We start from the raw sequence: 19,538 nt of genomic DNA on the forward strand, positions 1-19,538 counted from the left end.
CAACCCTGTGCTTTGAGCTCAAAATCATCCTTCCCACATCCCTCCAGCAAATACTTGGGTTTGAGGTGGACTAGAAAGGGAGCTTAATAAAGCTAGGTTGAAAAAAAGCAACCCTCCAATTAAAAGAAACGTCCCAACTCTATTGGGACATGAGTACTGATGACCTCAAAGTCCTGTGGCTGCCTCCACCCCTGCCTTCTTTGTTTGGAACACTGATAGTGCAATGCTGAGTGCCTGGCTGCTAACAGGAAGGTTGGCAGTTTGAACACTCCCTACCCCGCTGGCTGTTCTGCGGAAGAAAAGACCTGGTGCTGAGCTCCTGTACAGATTACAGCTGAGGAAACGCCATGGGCAGTTCTACTCTGACTCGGGGACTGACTCGGGGCCACAGACCAACAGCAGCCTTCCTGACGCAGCCTGCCTGCTACAGCATCAGGCCACAGCTAGTAAAGCACGGCCCTGGTGCCGGTGTGACACACCTGTCGCTGGAGATGCCACCAGACAGGCAGCTCCTGACATCTCACCTGTAAGGAGTCTGCTCGTGAGTGTCTTGTAAGTGGACCTCTTTTCATATTGGGAGGAGTCAAAGTACAACTATATCAATCTTCTAATGATGAGCTGCCTTTAGAGGGTTGGCAGCTCACGAAGCCCTGAGGCTGACAGAATCTGGAGAAGGGCCAGAGGGGTCAGGGACATGACAAAGTAGCTCAGTAAAACCAGGACCCAGGTCTGGTCCACAATGAAGTCAGAGCCGGTGATGTCAGAGTGAGGCTGGATCGTCAGTGCTGATGGGCACAGTTCAATTGTGGTCTGTCATTCAGAGTTGACTATTGCCCAACTTTCTTTCCATGACAACTCTTGATCCCAACACCAACTTCACCGGACCCAGGCCACAGCCAGCTACAGCCTAACAGCGGGCATCTGTGGGTGCACCCCTGAGAATGACAGCATCAGCAACTTTGTAGGTAGTACACATTACTAGTGATAAGCTACACAAGTAAACAAGAACCTAGCAAAACAGATGGTTGTAAGTACGTCTCCTGGTAACTCGGCTAGAATGCGCTCTAAGTCGGGACCTGTATACTCAGTCACACAGCTCCCACCTCTCTGTGAACACAGCAACTGGGACCCAACACACTAAGAACTGAGGTATACAGGAGGAAGCTGCTAGGTAAGGCACGGGATGGCCACAGAAGCACCATACTGTTTTCCATAGTAAAATGATCCTCAGAAAGAACGGTTCTGATAAAATAGGAAGTGTGTAATTCAGAACATAAATATGTACAATATGATCTAATATACACCCCCCCAAAAGCCGGAATTGCGCTGGGTGGAGCGGGGTTACGTAGCATGCAAGCATTTTTCACTCTCGGTGAGCATTGAGCAATTTGCTCCGAGTTAGTGCAGCCAGTGGTGTTGCCTGGGGAAGGCTCTCTCTGGTCACAGTGAAGTTTTTTGTACAAGCACTTTTGCGCGAACCTTGCTTTTGGGGATGGCTGATTTAAGAGAACAGCATGCAGCTGTGAAATTTTGCATCCTGCCCAGGAAAAATGCCGCAGAAACTGTTGTGATGTTGAACACAGCTTACAAGGACAGCGCTATGGGAAAAACTCAAGTGTACGAGTTGTTTTCTCATCGCAAAAAAGGTAAAATGTCGATTAATGACGAACCTTGTTTTGGACATCCAGTAGACGAAAATAATGACAAAATCCGTGCACTTGCGCTCCAAGACCGACAAAGGGCCACTGAAGAGATGGGGAGGTTACCTGGGCTGTCCTGGAGCTCGGTTCAATGAGTTTTCATGGAAGATTTGGGAAAGAGAAGGGCTGTTGTGAAATTTGTGCCTCGGGTTCTGATTGATCAAGAAAAAGCTTCCCATGGAAACATGCCGTGCTTTCAAAGAGCAGCTCAGCGGTGACCTAGACTTTCCCCAAGGTCATTACTGGTGACGAGACATGGTGCTGTTCTTACGACCCCGAAAGCAAACACCCGTCAAGCCAGTGGAAGACAGCACCATCACCTTCCCCAACAAAGCTCATCAAGTGAAATGAAAAATCAAGACAATGCTCATTTGGTTTTGTTTTATATGAGGGGGATACTGCATTTGGAGTTTGTTCCACCAGGTCAGACTGTTAATCAAGCTTTCTATTTAGAGGTTCTGAAAAGATTGCCTACCTAACAGTGTGTGACAAAAAGGCCTGATTTATGGCAGATGGGAGACTGTTTTTGCCACTATGACAATGCACCTGCTCACGTGGCCATCTCAGTGCACCAGTTTTTGGAAAAAAACAGCCTGCCTCGCTTGCCCCACACACCTTACTCACCTGACTTCATGCTGTGTAACTTCCTTTTGTTTCTACGAATGAAGAGGGACATGAAAGGCCAGAGATTTGAAGTAGAAGAGGTGAAGAAAAAATGAGGGAGGTGCTGTCAGTCTCCAAGCAGATGAGTGTGAAAAATGTTTCCAAGAATGGAATCGCAGATGTGACAAATGTATCAAGTGTAATAGAGAGTACTTTGAAGGTTGTTTTGTAAAAAATTTTAAATACATAACTTTGGGGGGGCGCAGATTCCATTTTTTGGGGTGGGGTATCCCACTCAATAAGAAAATAACAAGACCCAATTAAAAAATAGGAAAAAGACATGAACAGACAGTTCACCAAAAAAGAAGTACAATTGGTTAACAAACATATGAAAAAAATGTTCATGACCACTAGCCATCAGGAAGATGCAAATTAAAACCACAATGAGATACCACTTTGTAACTACAATGCTAGCCACCCCCAAACAAACAACAAATAGAAAACAACAAATGCTGGAGAAGATGTGGAGCAGTAGTTCTCCATCTTCCTAATGCCGTGACCCTTTAACACAGTGGTGACCCCGTATGTGGGCGTATCTGTGTATGTACAGACCTGCCTGGAGACGGATAGAGAAGCGGTGTCTTGGAAATATGGTCTTAGGTGACCCCTGTGAAAGGATCATTTGACCACCCCCAAAGGGGTCACGGCCCACAGGTTGAGAACCACTGATGTGGACAGATTGGAACTCGTATACACTGCTGGTACACTTGTAAATACATGTGGAAAATGATATGGTGATACTTAAAGCACTGGAAATCAAAATCCCATAGGATCCACCAATACCACTATTAGGCATAGACCTACAGAAATAAGAGACACAACGTGAGTGGATGTACGCCCTCCCGTTTACAGCAGCAGAGTTCACAATAGCACGAAACCAGAAGCAGCCTAAGTACCCAACCGCGGAAGGACGGATAAAGAAACTACGGGACACACACACAATGGGGTGCTGTGCATCGCTAATAAAAGGTGATGAAAGCATGGGAAACTGTATGACACGGAGTGACTGAGTGAAGTAAGTCAATCACAAAAGGACAGGCATTGTACGAGTCCACTACTGTACAAAAGGAGAGAAGGCTCCCCACTGGCCAGGAGCCGTGTATCACCTCCCTTTTGCACCGTTCACAAGGGCAGACGTGAAGAAGCAGACCCCACACTGCCTGGTGGCGTTCTTTCAAGGGGGGTATTTGGGAGAAGACCATTGACTTGAGGCTATATAACATCGAAACAAGGCTGGGGCAAATCAATAGCACCCCCCCCCAACCCCACCCCTTACAGGAATGGAAGGAGAAGCTTTCTGGAAATGTAAGGTAAGACCAGGAGAGGGGACCACCTACATTGTGGAGGAAATGCGGATAGTTCTGCAGGTGAGTGTGCTGGGTGACTGGGGTGAACCAACCACATAGCGGAAAGGGATGCAAAACAATGAGGGTAGGGAACCAAGGGGGACGATGGGTGGGCCAGATTTTAGGTTCCTGGATAGACACTACGAATTCGTTTCTACCCAACCTTTGTGAAACAAGCCATGGACTAAGTGCCAGGATGATCACAGAAGCTCATCTGGCAGGCAGCAGGGCACAACACAGGGGCTACACCAGAAGGACTGACTTAACATAGAGGACCCGCTGAATGAATTGAACCCTGCCTCGAAGCTGCCTGCACCCTTAGGTCCTTGGATGGACGAGGAAGCAGAGAGTGGCTACCCTGGGAATATGGAAGTGGTGGTCATTGGACCTGGTCAGGAGGAACCCCCGGCTCAGTGGGTGTCCAATGGGAAGGACCCAGGATCACTATACATGTCGTGCCTCAGTGCCCACCCTGCAGTGGTATAACAAGCTGTGATCTGTGGAGCAGGGCTCTGCACTTGGAAGAATTGATCCAGGAAGGCCCCCACTGACATGAGTCCCCATTACTTTTTGCCAACAGAGCCTAATTGAATGGGTGTTGAACTCCTAGTTGGGGGCTCAAGATGGAACAGCTCTGCATGGACTCCTTATACCGACAGTGTCTGATGTGCTGGGTCATAGGGAAAACTGATGTTTATAGTGCAGTTGACTCATACCGCAGGGGGTGACTGACAATGCTGTCCTTCTTTGTTTATACAGGTTTTTGCTTTCCTGCTTGTAGGTTGCTTTCCGTGTGTGTGTGTGTGCATTCTGTTTGTCTGGTTGCTGGCTGGCTAATGGCTGCTATTGATGTAGTCAGTCTTATAGGGTTGTGATTTTGTCATATTACGACCGCTAAAGTAAACCTGAGACATGCAAACCCCATGGACAAGCAGGTGGAGTCTGGGCTCCTACTTAACTCTAGCCCCAATTCAAGAACACTTAGTTCTGAGCACATGGCCCTGCTCGATATTCACCTTCATGAAATGATCACTGAAGATAAGGGTGCTGCAACAAAGTGTGAAGAAAGCAGCTGGTGCCTGGCTATCAAGCGGAATAGTGTCTGGGCTCTTAAAGGCTTGTATTCAACAAACCGTCACCTAAGCCGGGAGTCAACTAAGTCCACATGGAAGAAGCCCACCAGCTTGTGCGATCCAAAGATAGCAATTACAAAATTTGAATATGGCGAAGGGGAAAGCATCAGAGCTAAGACTATGAACACCCTTTTGTAGCAGGCTATCAAGGACAGGGAGAGCCCCAAACCCATCTGCAGAGTGTCTGGTCCGACTGAGCCATGTCAGATCCGCTCGAGCCACAGGCCAGAGTCTTGAACAGCCTTGCTGTCAGGCCGAGACCACTGTGGTCTGGACTGTGCTGGATCAAACTCAACAGCTGGCCAGATGACCTCGCTAGAGGCCAAACTTGAATTTGTTCTGGGTACAAGTATCTCTTACTTGTCCCATGACATAAATTTCTTCCCTGGCTTTCTGAATGTTGATGGGGATCTTTTCTTTCTTACCCATTACTTGTACTTTTGTCTTTTTATCATTAGTGTTTTACCCGTACCACCTTTTTCGATTTTGTTTTCTATTGTTTCTGTTGGGTTTCCCAGCTTGTGAAGCACAGGAGGAGTGGATGCACAGCGACACTACCTGATACGAGGGTTGATAGGGGATGCAGCGGTGGGGGTGGGTGATAGGGAGGGTGGGGGATTTCAGGAATAAAAAATGAAGGCAGAGGGGGTAGGGAGAACTAGAACGGATGTGATTACACAACTCATTTTAAAGGTGATTTAACCATGGGGTGGGGGAGTGTTCTAAAATTGATGTGGTAATGATTGTACAATTCTCCTGGATATGACTGAACTACTGAATTGCATGTTATGTAAACTGTGTGCCAATAAAACTGTTGGGGAAAATAGACTAACAAGGAATCTGTGAAACATCTCGTCACATGGTGGGCCTGGAGGTCACTGTGCTGCGTGAAACCCATCACAGAGGGCATGTACTGTGGGGCCTCAAGTATAAAAACTCCTCTAAAGGCTTATACAAGGAAACAGACCCCCTCTGACGAGAGGGACAGGGAGAGAAAGCCGCTCCGCACAGAGCAGACGCCCACTCCCTAGGGTGAAGGGAAGGGCGACGCACCAAGGGGGAGTCCAGCGCAACGTCACCAAGGAAGGCAAAGGAAGACACCTGAAGGTGCACACGAGTCCAGGACAACAACGGAGAACGCCATAACACCCACGACCCCCTCTGCGATGGCAGTCCTCACAGACAGTGCTCTCTTAGTGTAGACATAGGGAGACACGCCAACGGAACAGGTGGGGGGCGGGGCAAATGGCACGGCACCCTTGTGCGTGTGTGTGTATATATATATATCTCCACATATGTATTTGTGCTTCAAGGAGACCCACATGTACGGGGTCAATGTGATGAAAACGTCTTAGCCATAACCAAGCAACGAGTCACTGGGCTTGGGGTTTAGGACCACAGTCCCAGGGGGCATCTCGGTCAACTGGCAAAACATAACCCATCCAGACAGTGCTCTATCTCCAACTCTGGCGAGTAGTGAGTGGGGTCCCCAAAGCTTGTGAGCAGCCATCTAAGATGCAACCACTGGTCTCTCCATGCCTGGCGCCAAGGGTAAAGACAACCAAAGGTCCAAGGACCCATCACTCCAAAGGGCCAATGGCTCACATGGACCACAGCTTCCACGACCCTGAGAACAGAAAAACCAGAGTGCCTGGCTGCCGTGGCCAAGTTCCCAGGTACATTTCACCTACACAGTATCTGTTCTGAGTAGCAGGTCGTGGACAGAGTGGGAGAAAATTGCAGAGCAGAAATTCAAAATTGTTAAATAAGACCACTTACTGCTCTAAGAGAGGCTGGTGGAGCCCCCAGGGTATGGCCCTGAGATGCCCTTCAAGCCTGAACTGAACTCTCCCTGAAGACCATCTTTCAGCCAGCCATAGGCAACAAGAAAGGGAGGAACATGCCTCAGAACATGCCATCTCAGGAAGCCAGAGGGCAGCATCTGCCCCAAGCCACAGTTCCAGAGGCGGGAAGGGGCAGAAAATGACCCATGGGGATGGGGGAGCCAGGGAGGAAGGGGGAAGAGTGCTGTTCTGCTGAGGGGATTACAACTAATTTCATGAAACAAAATGTGCATCAGCTGTTGAACAGAAAACCAATCTGTAAACTTTCACAATCAATGTTCAAAAAGGATTAAGAAAAAAAAGGAGAGCGAAGACTACTGTCTTTCTGTTTCAGCGATTACTTTCGTGGTCAGGAAAACAATCTGTTCTTTTGCTGGGGAGGAGGGGGCAGAGAAAACAAACTTTTAAAATCAGATGCGGTTTTGTAACTCTAACAGGTGGAATGGAATGCACAGGAAGACAAGAAGCTCACCAGGACAAGTTCCCTCGAATTTCCTCCCCGGAGCAGCGCCTAAGAACCACCCACCTTCTGCGCCCGCCTGTCCACAGGCAGGCCAGAGCACCGCCCTGGGGAGGTGTTGGCAAGGGTGGGCTGCTACATGGCTGCTCCTGTGCCGCAGGTGAGAGGGGTCACCCTCTTGGCACCACGGTGTGTGAGAGAGGGCCTTTCCCAGGTCTGACACGTCCTCTGGTAAGGGGCCTGTATTGCTTGAACCCTGGAGTCTGTCTAAGCTGAAGTGCCTACTGAGAAGCCTTCTAAACCCACCTTTTGCTTCCATGCTCACTCAGAGTCAGGATGAGAGGGATTGGCGACCACCTGGGAGAGAAAACCCAGTGCTTATATCTCTTCGAACCCAGGCGGCTGTGCTAAGTTTCTGGGTCTGTCTGACTTCGTGTGCTCTGCTCTCCCCTCAGCAGGCAGGCAATCCCAGGTGTGTGTCGCTTTTCACCTGGTTCTTGGCCTTGGCGCCACAGCTTCCCTCTGCCCTCCTCCTGCCCTGGACGAGTTTGCTGCAGGCTGACAAGCTTAGCAAGCATGCTTGCTAGACACTGGTTTGCAATGAAAACTAGCAGGCTTTGGGCGGAGCTGACGGCGATGTTCTGAGGCCGATCTTCTCAGCTGTAACCCATGCGATCCAGGATGCTAACCGGGAGGCGCTTAGGCCCCGAGTATGGTTTCCAAGCGAGAGAGAAAGATCTGCTCTGTTTTCTACACCGTCTGTACCACGGACACGTGCACTCCCTAAAGCAGCGACACTCTATCTCCAAATGAGAGCCTTCTCAAAAACCAAAGAATCCAAACCGTAAAAGCAAACCTGCTCTGGGTGATTCCAGGGGGAGAGGCCCACATCCATGCCCTCAGCCTCTCCCTAACACCATCTGGCAGCCTCTAAGCACCCAAGCAGAAGCTTCTAGCTCAGAGGACGTCCCGTCTCACAAAGCACCAGACTCCAGTGTTACCTGCCAAGTGACCCAAGCTGGAGCAAAGTAAATAAATAAACAAAATAGAGGCCAAGGCTAAGTAGTAAGGGAACCGATGCTTCCTTTAAACAGAAAGCTATTTCACTGAACGTATCCTATTTTCAATACAAGTATTTCCTACGTTCAAAGAGGAGGCGCTCGTTCTAATCTCATTCTGATCAAATCTCTCGGGAGAGAAGCAGCCAGAGAGACAGCCCTGGAGCCTGCGGAGGGGCCTCGCGCAGGCCAGATGGGTTCCAGCAGGCGAGCCTGCCTTTTCTCACTCCACCTCACACTCTCAGAGATGGGGAGGGGGGCAGCCCGGGGACTTTCTGGGGCCTCTTACCTGGTTATCTGGGTGGTTGACAGTGAAGTAGCCCACACAGACGATGACCTCATGGAGCAGGCTTTCACAAGAGACTTGGCTGCAGTGACCCAGCAGGGAGCTGGCGATGTGGCGGAACGCAAGTGACAAGCCCTCTGCGCCTATGATAGACTGACACAGACAAACAAGTTAGGACCCCTGGCCAGGGAGGCCGGGGCAGCAAGCCACCACCGAGACTGGGTCCTGTGCGCCCTCTGTCACCACGCCGGCAAAGCGGACGACAGTCCTGGAGCACTGTGCTTCGCAGCCCAGGCTGGGGCTACTTGCTGGGGCCCATGATCATGGTCCAGGTGTCTGCCCACCCTGTGTCACCCCCCCCACCCACACCCTAGAGAAGGGACAAAAAAGGGAGCGCAGCCCATCCAACGCCTGTACCACGAAGGTTAAGACATTATCTGTGAGTCTAGCTAACTTCCCCTGCATTGTTTTTCCTTGAGAAGGAGAAGGGGAAAAAAAAAGATTTTTGGTACACAGGGATGAAAACACCTATCTAAATGGTAGCTCTCTTCAGATGGAGAAGAAATGTAAGTAACAACTAGTTATTATCCAAGTACAGTGCTAGACACTCAAGGCTCCCGAGAGGGTAAAAAGATCTCCCGGAGCCCCCAGAGCCCATGAGACCCCCTTAGTGGCCAGGCTTCTGGGATCCTGTCTCCATCCATCCAGACAGGCAGGCAAGGGGCCGGGGAGAGTCTGAGTCTGTCTGCGCAGCCTGACGCTTCTATTTAATAAACATGTCAAGCAGACAGAGCGACAGGAGGGCAAAGGGGAGAGGCGGAGCCCACAGAGCACACTCGCAGCCCGCGCTGGAATGAAGCGCGGCGGCTGGCCTGTGGGAAAAGGCAGCCTTTCCAAGTCATCCTTGGATTTCAGGTCCTGGCGGGCTTGAACCAGGCCAGATCCCCGGCAGCTTGGACGTCTCAATGGGTCCATGAGCATTGCCGAAGCAGAATGCGAGCAAAAGCTAAGAGGTTCATTCTGAGGCACAAGCCTCAAGACAAAGGCAAAAAAAAAAAGACTGAAAATTATTTTGTTGTTTTCCGCCCCAAAGAGACTTCCAGAGGGTCTTGCTCCTTTAAATCAGCAGTGACACCTTCTCAGCTCAGCCTTTATTTAATTAGCTGCGTCCAGCCTGCTGTGACCCAGTGCCCTCTGTTTAACCTTCACTGATAAGAGCAGGGCAAGGGGCATGTAAGTTTGAATATAAAAATTAAACCAATTTTTCAAGGAAACTATATTTCCTTTTTAGCCAGAATTAATTGCCAAGTCAGTGCATTGATTTGTTTCTTGTGACCACCTTCAATTGTAAAAACTGTCAAAGTGGAGGCAATCTACAGTCTCCCTGACCCCGAGGCCATCTGTGCGCACATGAATCCACGGTTGAGCAGACTTCTCTGCTGAAGGGGGTGGGGTGGGAGATATGTCCACAGCAGCCTTATTAGCATACAATGAAATGGAACCAGCTAAGAAAATAAGCCTAGTGGATAACCTTTTGTCCCCGACTGCTACTGTCTGTGGGCTTCTCCCACCAGGAGCAGCACACAGGCTGTGACTTCAAAGAAGGGTGGAGGATGCTGGAAAGGCTGCTGACTTCTTGCCTCGACTTCTTCGAGATGGGCTGGGCCATTTTTCATCTCCAGGAGCTGAGTCAACAAACACTCCTGGGTGCTTCCCGTGTTTCCCGTCCAGGGTCTCTAGGTCGTCTCATTTTATCCTCAGCCAGTTTGGGAAGGCAGGCGATTATAACCTCTGCTTTACAGACGGGGACACTGAGTCTTAAGGGGTCATTGACTTGTCTAAGGTCGTCACATCACGTGAAGTGGCGGCCAGTCCCGTTTGCTGCCTCGAGACCCAGGACTCGGAGAGAGATGTGCGGCCAGGAGGGTCCGGGCGGCTGCGCGCTTCATTTACATGGCCGGGTCTAACTCTTCAGGAGGCTCAGTCACTCCGTTCACTTCAGTTTTCTTCGTCAGTCCCTTTAAGCCTCCCACGCAGTTCCCTCCAGATTTGTGTGAGCTCAGACCCAGGCCCACATGGACACGTTCTTCCTGAGAGGGGCACCTAAAATCTCTCCTGCCCTCTGCAAACTGAGCCCCGCAAATCCCCCTTTGGACATGCCAGTGGTCTGGAGGAACCGGAAGGCTAGTTGTGCGGGCATGCTGGCGATCTTGTAAGGAGCCGTAAGGTCAAGAGAGCAGAGCCAAATTTGCCCGCGGCTGTGCCCGTCGCTGCAGCCACTGTGTCAATCCATCTCCTTGGGTTCTTCCTCTTTCTCGCTGCCCTTCTACTTTACCAAGCATGATGTTCTTTTCAAGGGCTGGGTCAGCCTGGTGACCGGTCCACAGTATGATGAGTCCGAGTCTGGCTGCACTCCTTCCAAACAGATCGGTCTGCGCTTTCGGCAGGCCACGGTACTTCAGTCCTCTTCGCCAGCACTAGAGCTCAAACGCACCAGTTGTTCTTCAGTCTTTCTTATTCAATGCCCAACTTTTTTTGGGGGGGGGGAGATACATTTTTAATAAGCCTTTTTACATTGAGAATTGGATGCAGATTTACAGAGCAAATCAGTTTTCTATGTTACCGTTCAAACATGCTTTTAAAAAATCATTTTATTTGGGGGCTCTTAAAGCTCAAGGCTACACTTGAACATGCATTATGAGACCATTGAAGATACCAGGGCTTGGGTCAAGAGCACCGTAGTCCTGAGTGACAGTCTTGCTTTTCAACACTTTACAGAGCTCTGGTGCAGCAGAATGACCCAATGCAATGGGCTGTTTGGTCTCTGGCCATACCGCTCCATAGAAATAGTACTTTCCTACCAAGCTCACCCAATGCTGTTATATGATGCAAACCCATGAGTATGTTGTTTACACAGGCCTTGCACACTGGCGCAGATGTCTGCCTACAATGTGCAGAGTTCTCCACCCATGATGTCCGTGGGGCCAGGAGGCATGTCACGTAGGCTTGCTGAACAGAGTGTAAGGATTCAATGCAAAAGGCCACTACCAATCTCTGACAGTCTTCCCACTGAAACATGGGCCTGAAGTCTCCTCCCTTTGAATCTGGGAAGGATTCTGACTGGTTGACCCAGGAGATATTTATGTGGTAGATATGAGAGTATGTGCCTTCTGGGTTTAGGTCAAAAAAAGACATGCAGTTTCTGTCTGCTTTTCTCAAAACACTTGGTTTCTGGAAGCTTCTATTCAGAACTTGGGTATCATGATTCTCTGAGAAGTCCAACACACTTGGAAAAGTTGTGTGTAGCTGCCTTCACAGTCTCAGATGAGCTGGCCTTACGGTCATCCCAGCTCAGGCATCAGACATGAGCGTCAAGGAGCCTCCAGATGATGCCAGCTCCCAGCTGTTAGCCAGCCCCGCTTCTACCCCTGCAACCCAGTCCCTCAGCTGAGGCCCTCTTGTTGTGGAGTAGACAAGCCGTCATCCCCGCGATGAGCTCTGGCTGGAGTGTGAACACACAGAAACCCTGCTCATAAGCAGATGACTGCTATGTTGACATACTCTGTATGGGTGTTTGGGTCTTATGTTTTAACGCATCAAGATAACTGGAACAATAACTCTCAGTAAATCACTGGCGGTTCTGACACTGACACTGTGGAGGTTTGGGTCCTGCAGATTCAGAGAGTCGGAGATTATCATGTGTTAAGAGGTGGGCCCTGCAGGCAGGCAGCTGGTCGTATGCCGTGTCAGAGGAATGGGAGAGGAGGCAGGCGGCCTCCTGGAGGCTCTCCCGGCCCCGCTCCAGTTAAGGGGCATAGAGTGCCTGGAGACCATGGCTGAGTCGAAGATGAAAAATGGGGACGGCAAGCAGGAGAAGCTGAACAGAGACATACATGAGCAGGAGAGGACAGGAAGAAAGAGCCGAGAAGTACAGAGGGGTCTGTGGGCAGAGGAGAGAGAAACAAGGCACCAGGGACCAAGCAGGGTGTGTTCATTTGAACCCCCCCAAGTCACATGGGGTGTGGTTTCTGGCAAAAGCTTCTCCAGGAGGGGACCCAGTGCAGGCTGAGTTTGGCAGAGGAGAAATCCTGGTGTTTGGCCTGGATTGGCCACGAAGGGCTCAAGAAGACGAGTTTTTGATTTTTCTACTGCTATTGGCCATTTTGCACAAAGGCCGTGAGGGAGCAGTGCTGCTTGGAGGTTCTGTTGCTCCTCTGTGAGTGAGGCTGCGGGGGCGAGTGGGGACTGGGCTCCGTGATACTCAGCGTGACTGGCGGGATGGCGACGATGCAGATGTGTCTTCATTCTGTGGAGTAATACCCTGCAGCAGCATCAACCCTGGCCACAGAGCTACAGGGTGAGAATAGTTGCTTTTTCACAGAGGAAATCATCCTACGTGGACTTGGTTGATGGGTAGGACATTCTGGGGACAGGTAATGGAGGCTCCTCTCTGGTGTCCAGACCTTTTCTAGACCAAATGTCATGGTTTGGGCCTTCATGAAACACAGATGTGCATTCAAACCACAGACAAGGGTCATTTGGCATTTTATGGAAGAGGTATCTCTTGCCGTGGCTGTCGCTGGAAACTCTTAGGACTCTCGAAGTTGGGTACTTACCATCCCTGGCTCTTTCCACGGTGCTGGAAACCACAAAAAGCATGAACTCCGAGAAAGGGATTCCTGCTCTTGTGCGAAATAAACTAACTTGACCAAGTTCACTGGCGGTGGAGCCAGTGCTACAGCTTGTTCCCTGATTGCCTTTGGTGGCCAGCATGACAGGAAGTCATCAGTGGGAGAACGGCACATGTGTCACCAGCTATAGAACAGGAGCGTTTCTTCCATCTGGGAATGGGCACCGACCACCATGTTCATACGTTCGCACCTCTTAGAACGTTTCACTGAGAGCACAGCAGTTCATCCAAATTATGGGTTCATCATCTGCCAAGTCTGCTCCTTTTTTAAATGAAATCACTTGACAGTTAATAAACGGAATGAGAAAGTGTCCTCCTTGGGGCTTGCTCTGTTCCAGAGGTTCAGTGTTTTTGAAAATTAAATTACTTACATAAAAAAAAAAACACAACTTTTTTTCTCGGCTCAAAGTCGGGTGTTTTAACAAAAAGAAAAATTTCTCTCTTGAGCTATAAAAACTTAATTTATAGGGGTTTACACTTCTAATCACACACGCACTTTACACTCGCCACAAGTCACTTAAATCTTCCAGTGAAAGCCGTATCAATCAAAACAATTTATCCAATTTTGGTTTTGTTTATATAAGAAACCATTACTTGCCCTAATATTTAAAAGTTGATGGGATGATAATGCCTTTATCTAAAGACTCTGAGACAGGCGATTTATAAATAGCCTGAAATGAATACAGTCCGTGAGGTCAGAAGATCCCGGGTACCAGTTCTGGCTCAGTCACCGTGCAGTCTTGTGTAAATTACTTATCTTCCAATGTATCCATCTATTAAATGGGTACAACAATATTGTGTAGGGTAGTTAGGAGAACGGATGGGAAATACAGTGCCGAGCAGAAAGCAGAAGTATAGGAAATAGTAGATACTATCATTCTATCTGGTACTATTAAACTGAAAAATGGCATGACTATAGACTATCCACAGGACCCTATCCAGGCGAAGAATCTCACATCACTGCTACTTTATAATATTAACTGGTGGTTGGTTAATCCCAGGAAAAAGCAAGGCTCGGTACCTGAAAAGCGGGCAGATCCAGAGGGGCGAAGCTGTTGAAGAAACGTAAACTCTGAAGGGCCACTTCAACGGTGTTCTGGGCATAGCTCTCCTTGGGACTGGCCATACTGGGGTCCGAGATGGTGCCGTGAAAGAGGACACAGTAGAGCATGTGCAGAACTCCGGCCAGGTCTGTGGCCTGAAGAGCAGCTGTCAGCCCCGTGGGATCCTGGCGATTATTGTCGAATATGCTGTGGGACCTGACAAAGACACATTCAGCTCTTTCAGAGAAATCTACTTAAAGGATGTTAACGCTTTCATAGGTCAAATGGAACAAGGCAAGCAGACCGTTAAAAGCAAACCATCTGAGTTGTGTAGTAAGGTAATAAGAAGCCTCAAAGGAGAGGTGCAGCCCTGCCCCCACGAGGGCACTGTGGCTGGTCCTTCCTTCCCTCTGGGAGACCAGGCTGCTGCTGCAGGGGCAACTGAGCAGCTGCAGCCAGCACGGAGGCTGCCGTCTCCTTCCTTGCCCTCTGCGGCCCAAGTAGCCTGTCATGGGTTCAAGTGAGTCCTTCCAACATGGCTGTCAACTTGGCTGGGCCACGATACTCAGAGGTTTGGCGGTTATGTAATGACGCAATCACCTTTCCCCGATGATGTGCTCTCAGGTGATCGGCCAATCAGATGACGTGCTCTGAGGTGATGGGCCAATCAGTTGGAAGGGCATTAGGATGCAATGCAACATCTTATTCAGGTCACAACTCTGATCTGACTTTAGGGGCGTTTTCCTGGGGTGTGGCCTACGTTTCCTTTTATTTTATAAGAGACAAAAGGTGAGCGAAGTGAATGGGGCGGGGGTAGGGGGAGCTATTACCAACAAGAAAGAAGAGCCAGGAGCAAAGTATAGTCATTGGACCCAGTGTCCCTGTGCTGAGAACCTCTTAGACTCAGGGGAAGATGATGCTAAGACACACGGTGCTCTCCAAAGAACGCTGGTTCCACAGATGCTAAAAGGCGACAAGGACCTTCCCCCAGAAGAGAGGGGGCAGCCTTTCCCTAGTCTCTGCCTGGAATGGAGACTTCCAGCCTCCTAAACTGTGAGAGGAAACCTTTTTGTTTGCTAAAATCATCTACACGTATTTCTGTTAAGACATAACCCATCTTTGCCTAGTTCTAGGTCTGGAAGAAATGGATGGGGCCACAAGAGCTCTTCGGACTCACAGACTAAAATGACCAGCGCTTCCGTTCTGGAGCCGCCAAGGGAACCGCCTCATAGGAGGCAGCCAGCAGGAGGGAGACCCTAACTGTCTGGAAGGAGGGCTTTGAAGTGGTTCTTCCCACTTCAGTCATTGCCCACCTAGGGAAAATGGAACCGATACAACTGGTAAAAGGTAGGTGATCCAGAATAATAACCGAAATTAGAAATATTACAGGTTGACCAATCGCTACAACACCTACTCTGATGCTCAGAAAATAAAGGCAGCATGTGCACTGCAGAAGAACGAAATCTCGTGCCTGGCAGAGTCAGAAACAATGGCGACTGGCTCAAAGATGGTGCAGCGCAGCGGCCCTCCACACTCTTGGCAGGCTCCCTCACTAGGCCCTTCTGAGTTTCCCGTTCAAGAGCATCAACCTGTAATGTTTCCCACTCCGGTTACCGTCCTGGTATGTCCACATTTTACAAACCTGGGTCTACTGTGACTTCACTGCATGGGTCATGACGGAACTGATTAGAACTGGCTGTTGGAAGCTCTGCTTGAAAGGCACAGCTCCATCATCAAAGAGTATTGTTAGGGTCGACTGTGTGTGTGTGTGGGGTGGGGGTGGGGGGGCAGACTCCCAGTAAGTAAAAGCAAGTGCTGTATTTGCTTTATACAAATCATCCTGGCGTCCGCTTAGCCACTGTGCCAGGCAACGCTATGAATGAAAAGGAAGAGGCAAATGTAGGTGGCAAGCTAATGCCTAAAATCTACAGGAATGTTAGTAACAAGTTGCTAAATCTACCTCATTCTTGAACTTGGGTTCACCTTGAAATTGGCATCCTGTAACCAAGAGCAGGGAGTTGCAATAGACAATGATTTCTCTTGTGGCCAAGTGTTCATTCATCCTTTTTTTCGGTCCAGATTTTCCTCTCCAAGGAGCCACCCCTTCCTCACTCAGAGCCAGCGTGCCTCTGGTGGGGCCACCTCATTTCCCCTGGTTCAAGGGTGGCATGTGCCACCCAGACTGCACAGCCGATTTCTCTGGCTGCTCAGCAGAGTCCAAGGGTGGTCCATGCTGCAGCCAGAGCGAACGAGATGGGGGGATGCTTTTGCTGAGATGCTTGGAAAGAAACCCTTCTTTTTCCTCTGGGAAGATGCACGGTCTGGAGCTACAGTAGCCACCTGCCCCGAGCACTGCAGAAACCTGCAAGTCTTCCCTGACGGGTCCAAGTGGGCTAGTCGCCTCATCTCATGGGACACACACCTTCTTGTCATTTGATAAAGACGTGGAAAGATAAAGTCTTACAAAGATTTTTAAATGTGAAAGCTGTATTCCTGAATCTCTGCATTCTACGAGGCTCCCGACCAGTTTAAAAACAGCCCAAGCAGTTAAGTGGGAGGTCAGCACCATAAATCACACAGCAGTAAAGCTGTTGTCACCAGCAAGGATGTCACTCATCCCCTCAGGTTCTGAACGCCTACCAGGAATTAGCTTTAGGGAGAAATGTCTTCTGGCTTGTCATTGGTTCTAAAAGGCCGTCAGTGTTAAACAAACACAGGGTCCTTTGTGGAATCTATATAATAAACTCAGACACATTAATCTCTACTCAAGTCTCAAGGCAGGGCCTAAGCGCTCTTGGGGCTACAAAGGAAGAAAGGAAGCGCCAGTTGACATCAGTAGCAGAAGTTTGTGCGGAGGTTCAGATGTGGCCATGATCAAATAATGATTATTTCTTAAGCCTCTGCTTGTATTGCATCCCTGGAGACAAAAACTGAGACTCTGGAGATACAAGACTATATTACACTTCTCATGTTCTTTGTTTAGCATTGGCCAACGAATCCCGAGACTGGACTCAGGCAGAGGCATTGCGAGAAGAGCGGGGCTATTTCTGGTCGACCTGGTTGTTCCAGCCCTTGGACAAAGTTACTGCCATCACCCACGCAATCAAAAAACCTTAGGTGGAACTCCTGTCTTTGCCACTACCAAATCTGCCTGGCTCTGCGGGTTTCACCAGCTCTCTCCAGGCCTCAGTTGCCTTATGAGAACAATGGGAAGATTAAGCCCTTCAGGACCAGTCATAATGGAAATGAATGAGCGGAGGTGGACGGGCGAACTCACTGCCATTACTGCACCTAAAGAATGCAACACATAAATTTTAAAAAATGTATATCCTAAAAAATAAATAAATGAATAAAACTTAACAGAGTAAGTTGCCCCTCTGCATAGCTTGTCATCATTTAGGGGAAAATAACCCAATGTCCCCCACTCCCCAACTTACATTCCTAGAACTTTTCCAATATTCTTCTGATGAGACAAAAATGTTGACTAGGAAAGATAAGTTTGCATTGAAAATCTCAGATACAGACATGGTTGAAAACCAGTCTCGTGCTGTGTTTTGGAAAAGACGGTTCATGTCGAAATGTGACCATGGACGGTGCCCGGGGAGGCGGGAGCTTCGCCTACTGCTTCTGGCTTCCCCAGGACTAATGTAGACCTGAAGGGACTTCAGCGAATGTTTACTTTTGATTTAGTCTGAAATATAGATAATTTGTCCATGAACAGGCCGCTGGCTCCTGTTGGTCTTAACTGTCAGTTATAATCACTTTAAACCTAAATGTTTATAATAAAGATGTAAAAGGCCTTATTCATATCAGGCACGGGATATAAGGTTCTCTTAAAAAAATAAAAAAGGGGAAGATATGAAAAAATCAGATGTGAAATTTTGTAAACTGGACTTTTGAGATCTCAGTTTGATCGGATTTTAAAGTGCTTTTGCTTGGTCTCTAGAATGATAGAGCTCCCGTCTGTTCATTAAACACTACATTCAGTTAGGAAAAGCTCCCTGGGACCACCATGATTCCTGCACAGTGGCTGGCTTCAAGTAGAGCATTGCTGGCAAACCTCCCCTCTCCCCGGAAACAAGTGATTTGCACAGATATGAATCAAGTACCATGCTTCTCGTTTATTATATTTTAAAACCCAATTCTGTACCAGGCCTTCCTGTTATTTATGTGCTGTTGAACCAATTCTTGACTCTGTGACTTCACGTGACGGAGCAAACCTGCTGAGTTGGGTTTTCATGGCTACGTGCGGGCTAGGTGTGGGGCACCAGGCCTTTCTGCACAGCGCCACTGAGTAGGTTTAAACAGTCAACCTTTCTGCTAACAGCCGAGCTGTCAATCCACGGTGGCACCGCCGGGTCCTCTGCACCAGGTGTTTGTTGCCGAGACAAAGCAGCTATGATGACTCCGGACACTGCAGCCCCTGCTCCACTTGCTGCTGCCTGGTCATCTCCCCAGCCCACAGGTTTCTGACCTGGTCACATCCCTCTGGCCACCTTCGTGCTCGTGACTTTCTAGCACACTCTCAGGGCCCCGTGAACCATGGCTTTGCACCCATTTCCACAGGGTTGGTATGGGTTGAAATCAGTTTGATGGAAGTGAGTTTTCACAGATTTCATTCAGGCACCTTGTGTGACGGTCCCATCTAAGACCCCGAGCCCAGATCATGCTCTCTCAGGTCTCCACAGTGTTGGGAGAGGATGGGAGCACGTGGGCTCTCCCAATCATGGAAGAAAGCTCCACTGCTCACGAAGAGGTAGCTCTCAGGGTGATTCTGGCTCTGGGCTCTTGCCTCCTGACATATTCTGGGCCAGCCAACCTGCAGTGAGGGTAAGGGAGCAGGACGCTCTCTTCAAAAAGCCGGTGTACGTGTGCTACAAGAACACTGAGCATTCCTGCCCTGAGAGTCAGCAAAGACCAGAACTAATTCAGGGGTTCTCAACCTTCCTAAGATCGCGACCCTTTCATACAGTTCCTCATGTGGTGGTGACCCCCCAACCATAACGTTATTTTTGCTGCTACTTCATCACTGTAATTTTGCTGTTATGAATCAGGCGATCTCTGTGAAAGGGTTATTTGACCCCCAAAGGGGTCTCAACCCACAGGTTGAGAACCGCTGGTCTAATTGGTGAATGTGAGTGTATTGCTGTTGTCCAACGTAACCATGAGCCAGTGTCTTACAGAGATCAAAGTTCTCACGGGGCTAAGATCAAGGTGTCTGCTGAGCTGTTTTCCTTCTAGGAGCTCCAGGTGAGAATCTATTTCTTTGCCTTTTTCAGCTTCTGGAAGTTTCTTGGCTCACAGATCCTGCCTCT

General features: G+C 49.2%; 1 protein-coding gene across 3 annotated transcripts in view; it reads right to left on the minus strand.

Moving 5' to 3' along the window:
* SCAPER (S-phase cyclin A associated protein in the ER) overlaps positions 1-19,538 on the minus strand; it is a 414,928-nt gene that overhangs the window by 31,045 nt on the left and 364,345 nt on the right. For all 3 annotated transcript variants that reach the window (XM_075535309.1, XM_075535310.1, XM_075535311.1), the window contains 2 exons: positions 14,202-14,439; positions 8,494-8,643 (listed from right to left, as the gene is read on the minus strand). In XM_075535309.1, coding sequence (XP_075391424.1) covers positions 8,494-8,643; positions 14,202-14,439 — 388 coding nt within the window. The remainder of the gene's footprint in view (positions 1-8,493; positions 8,644-14,201; positions 14,440-19,538) is intronic.

Source organism: Tenrec ecaudatus, chromosome 17, assembly GCF_050624435.1.
Source record: "Tenrec ecaudatus isolate mTenEca1 chromosome 17, mTenEca1.hap1, whole genome shotgun sequence".
Lineage (NCBI taxonomy): Eukaryota > Metazoa > Chordata > Mammalia > Afrosoricida > Tenrecidae > Tenrec > Tenrec ecaudatus.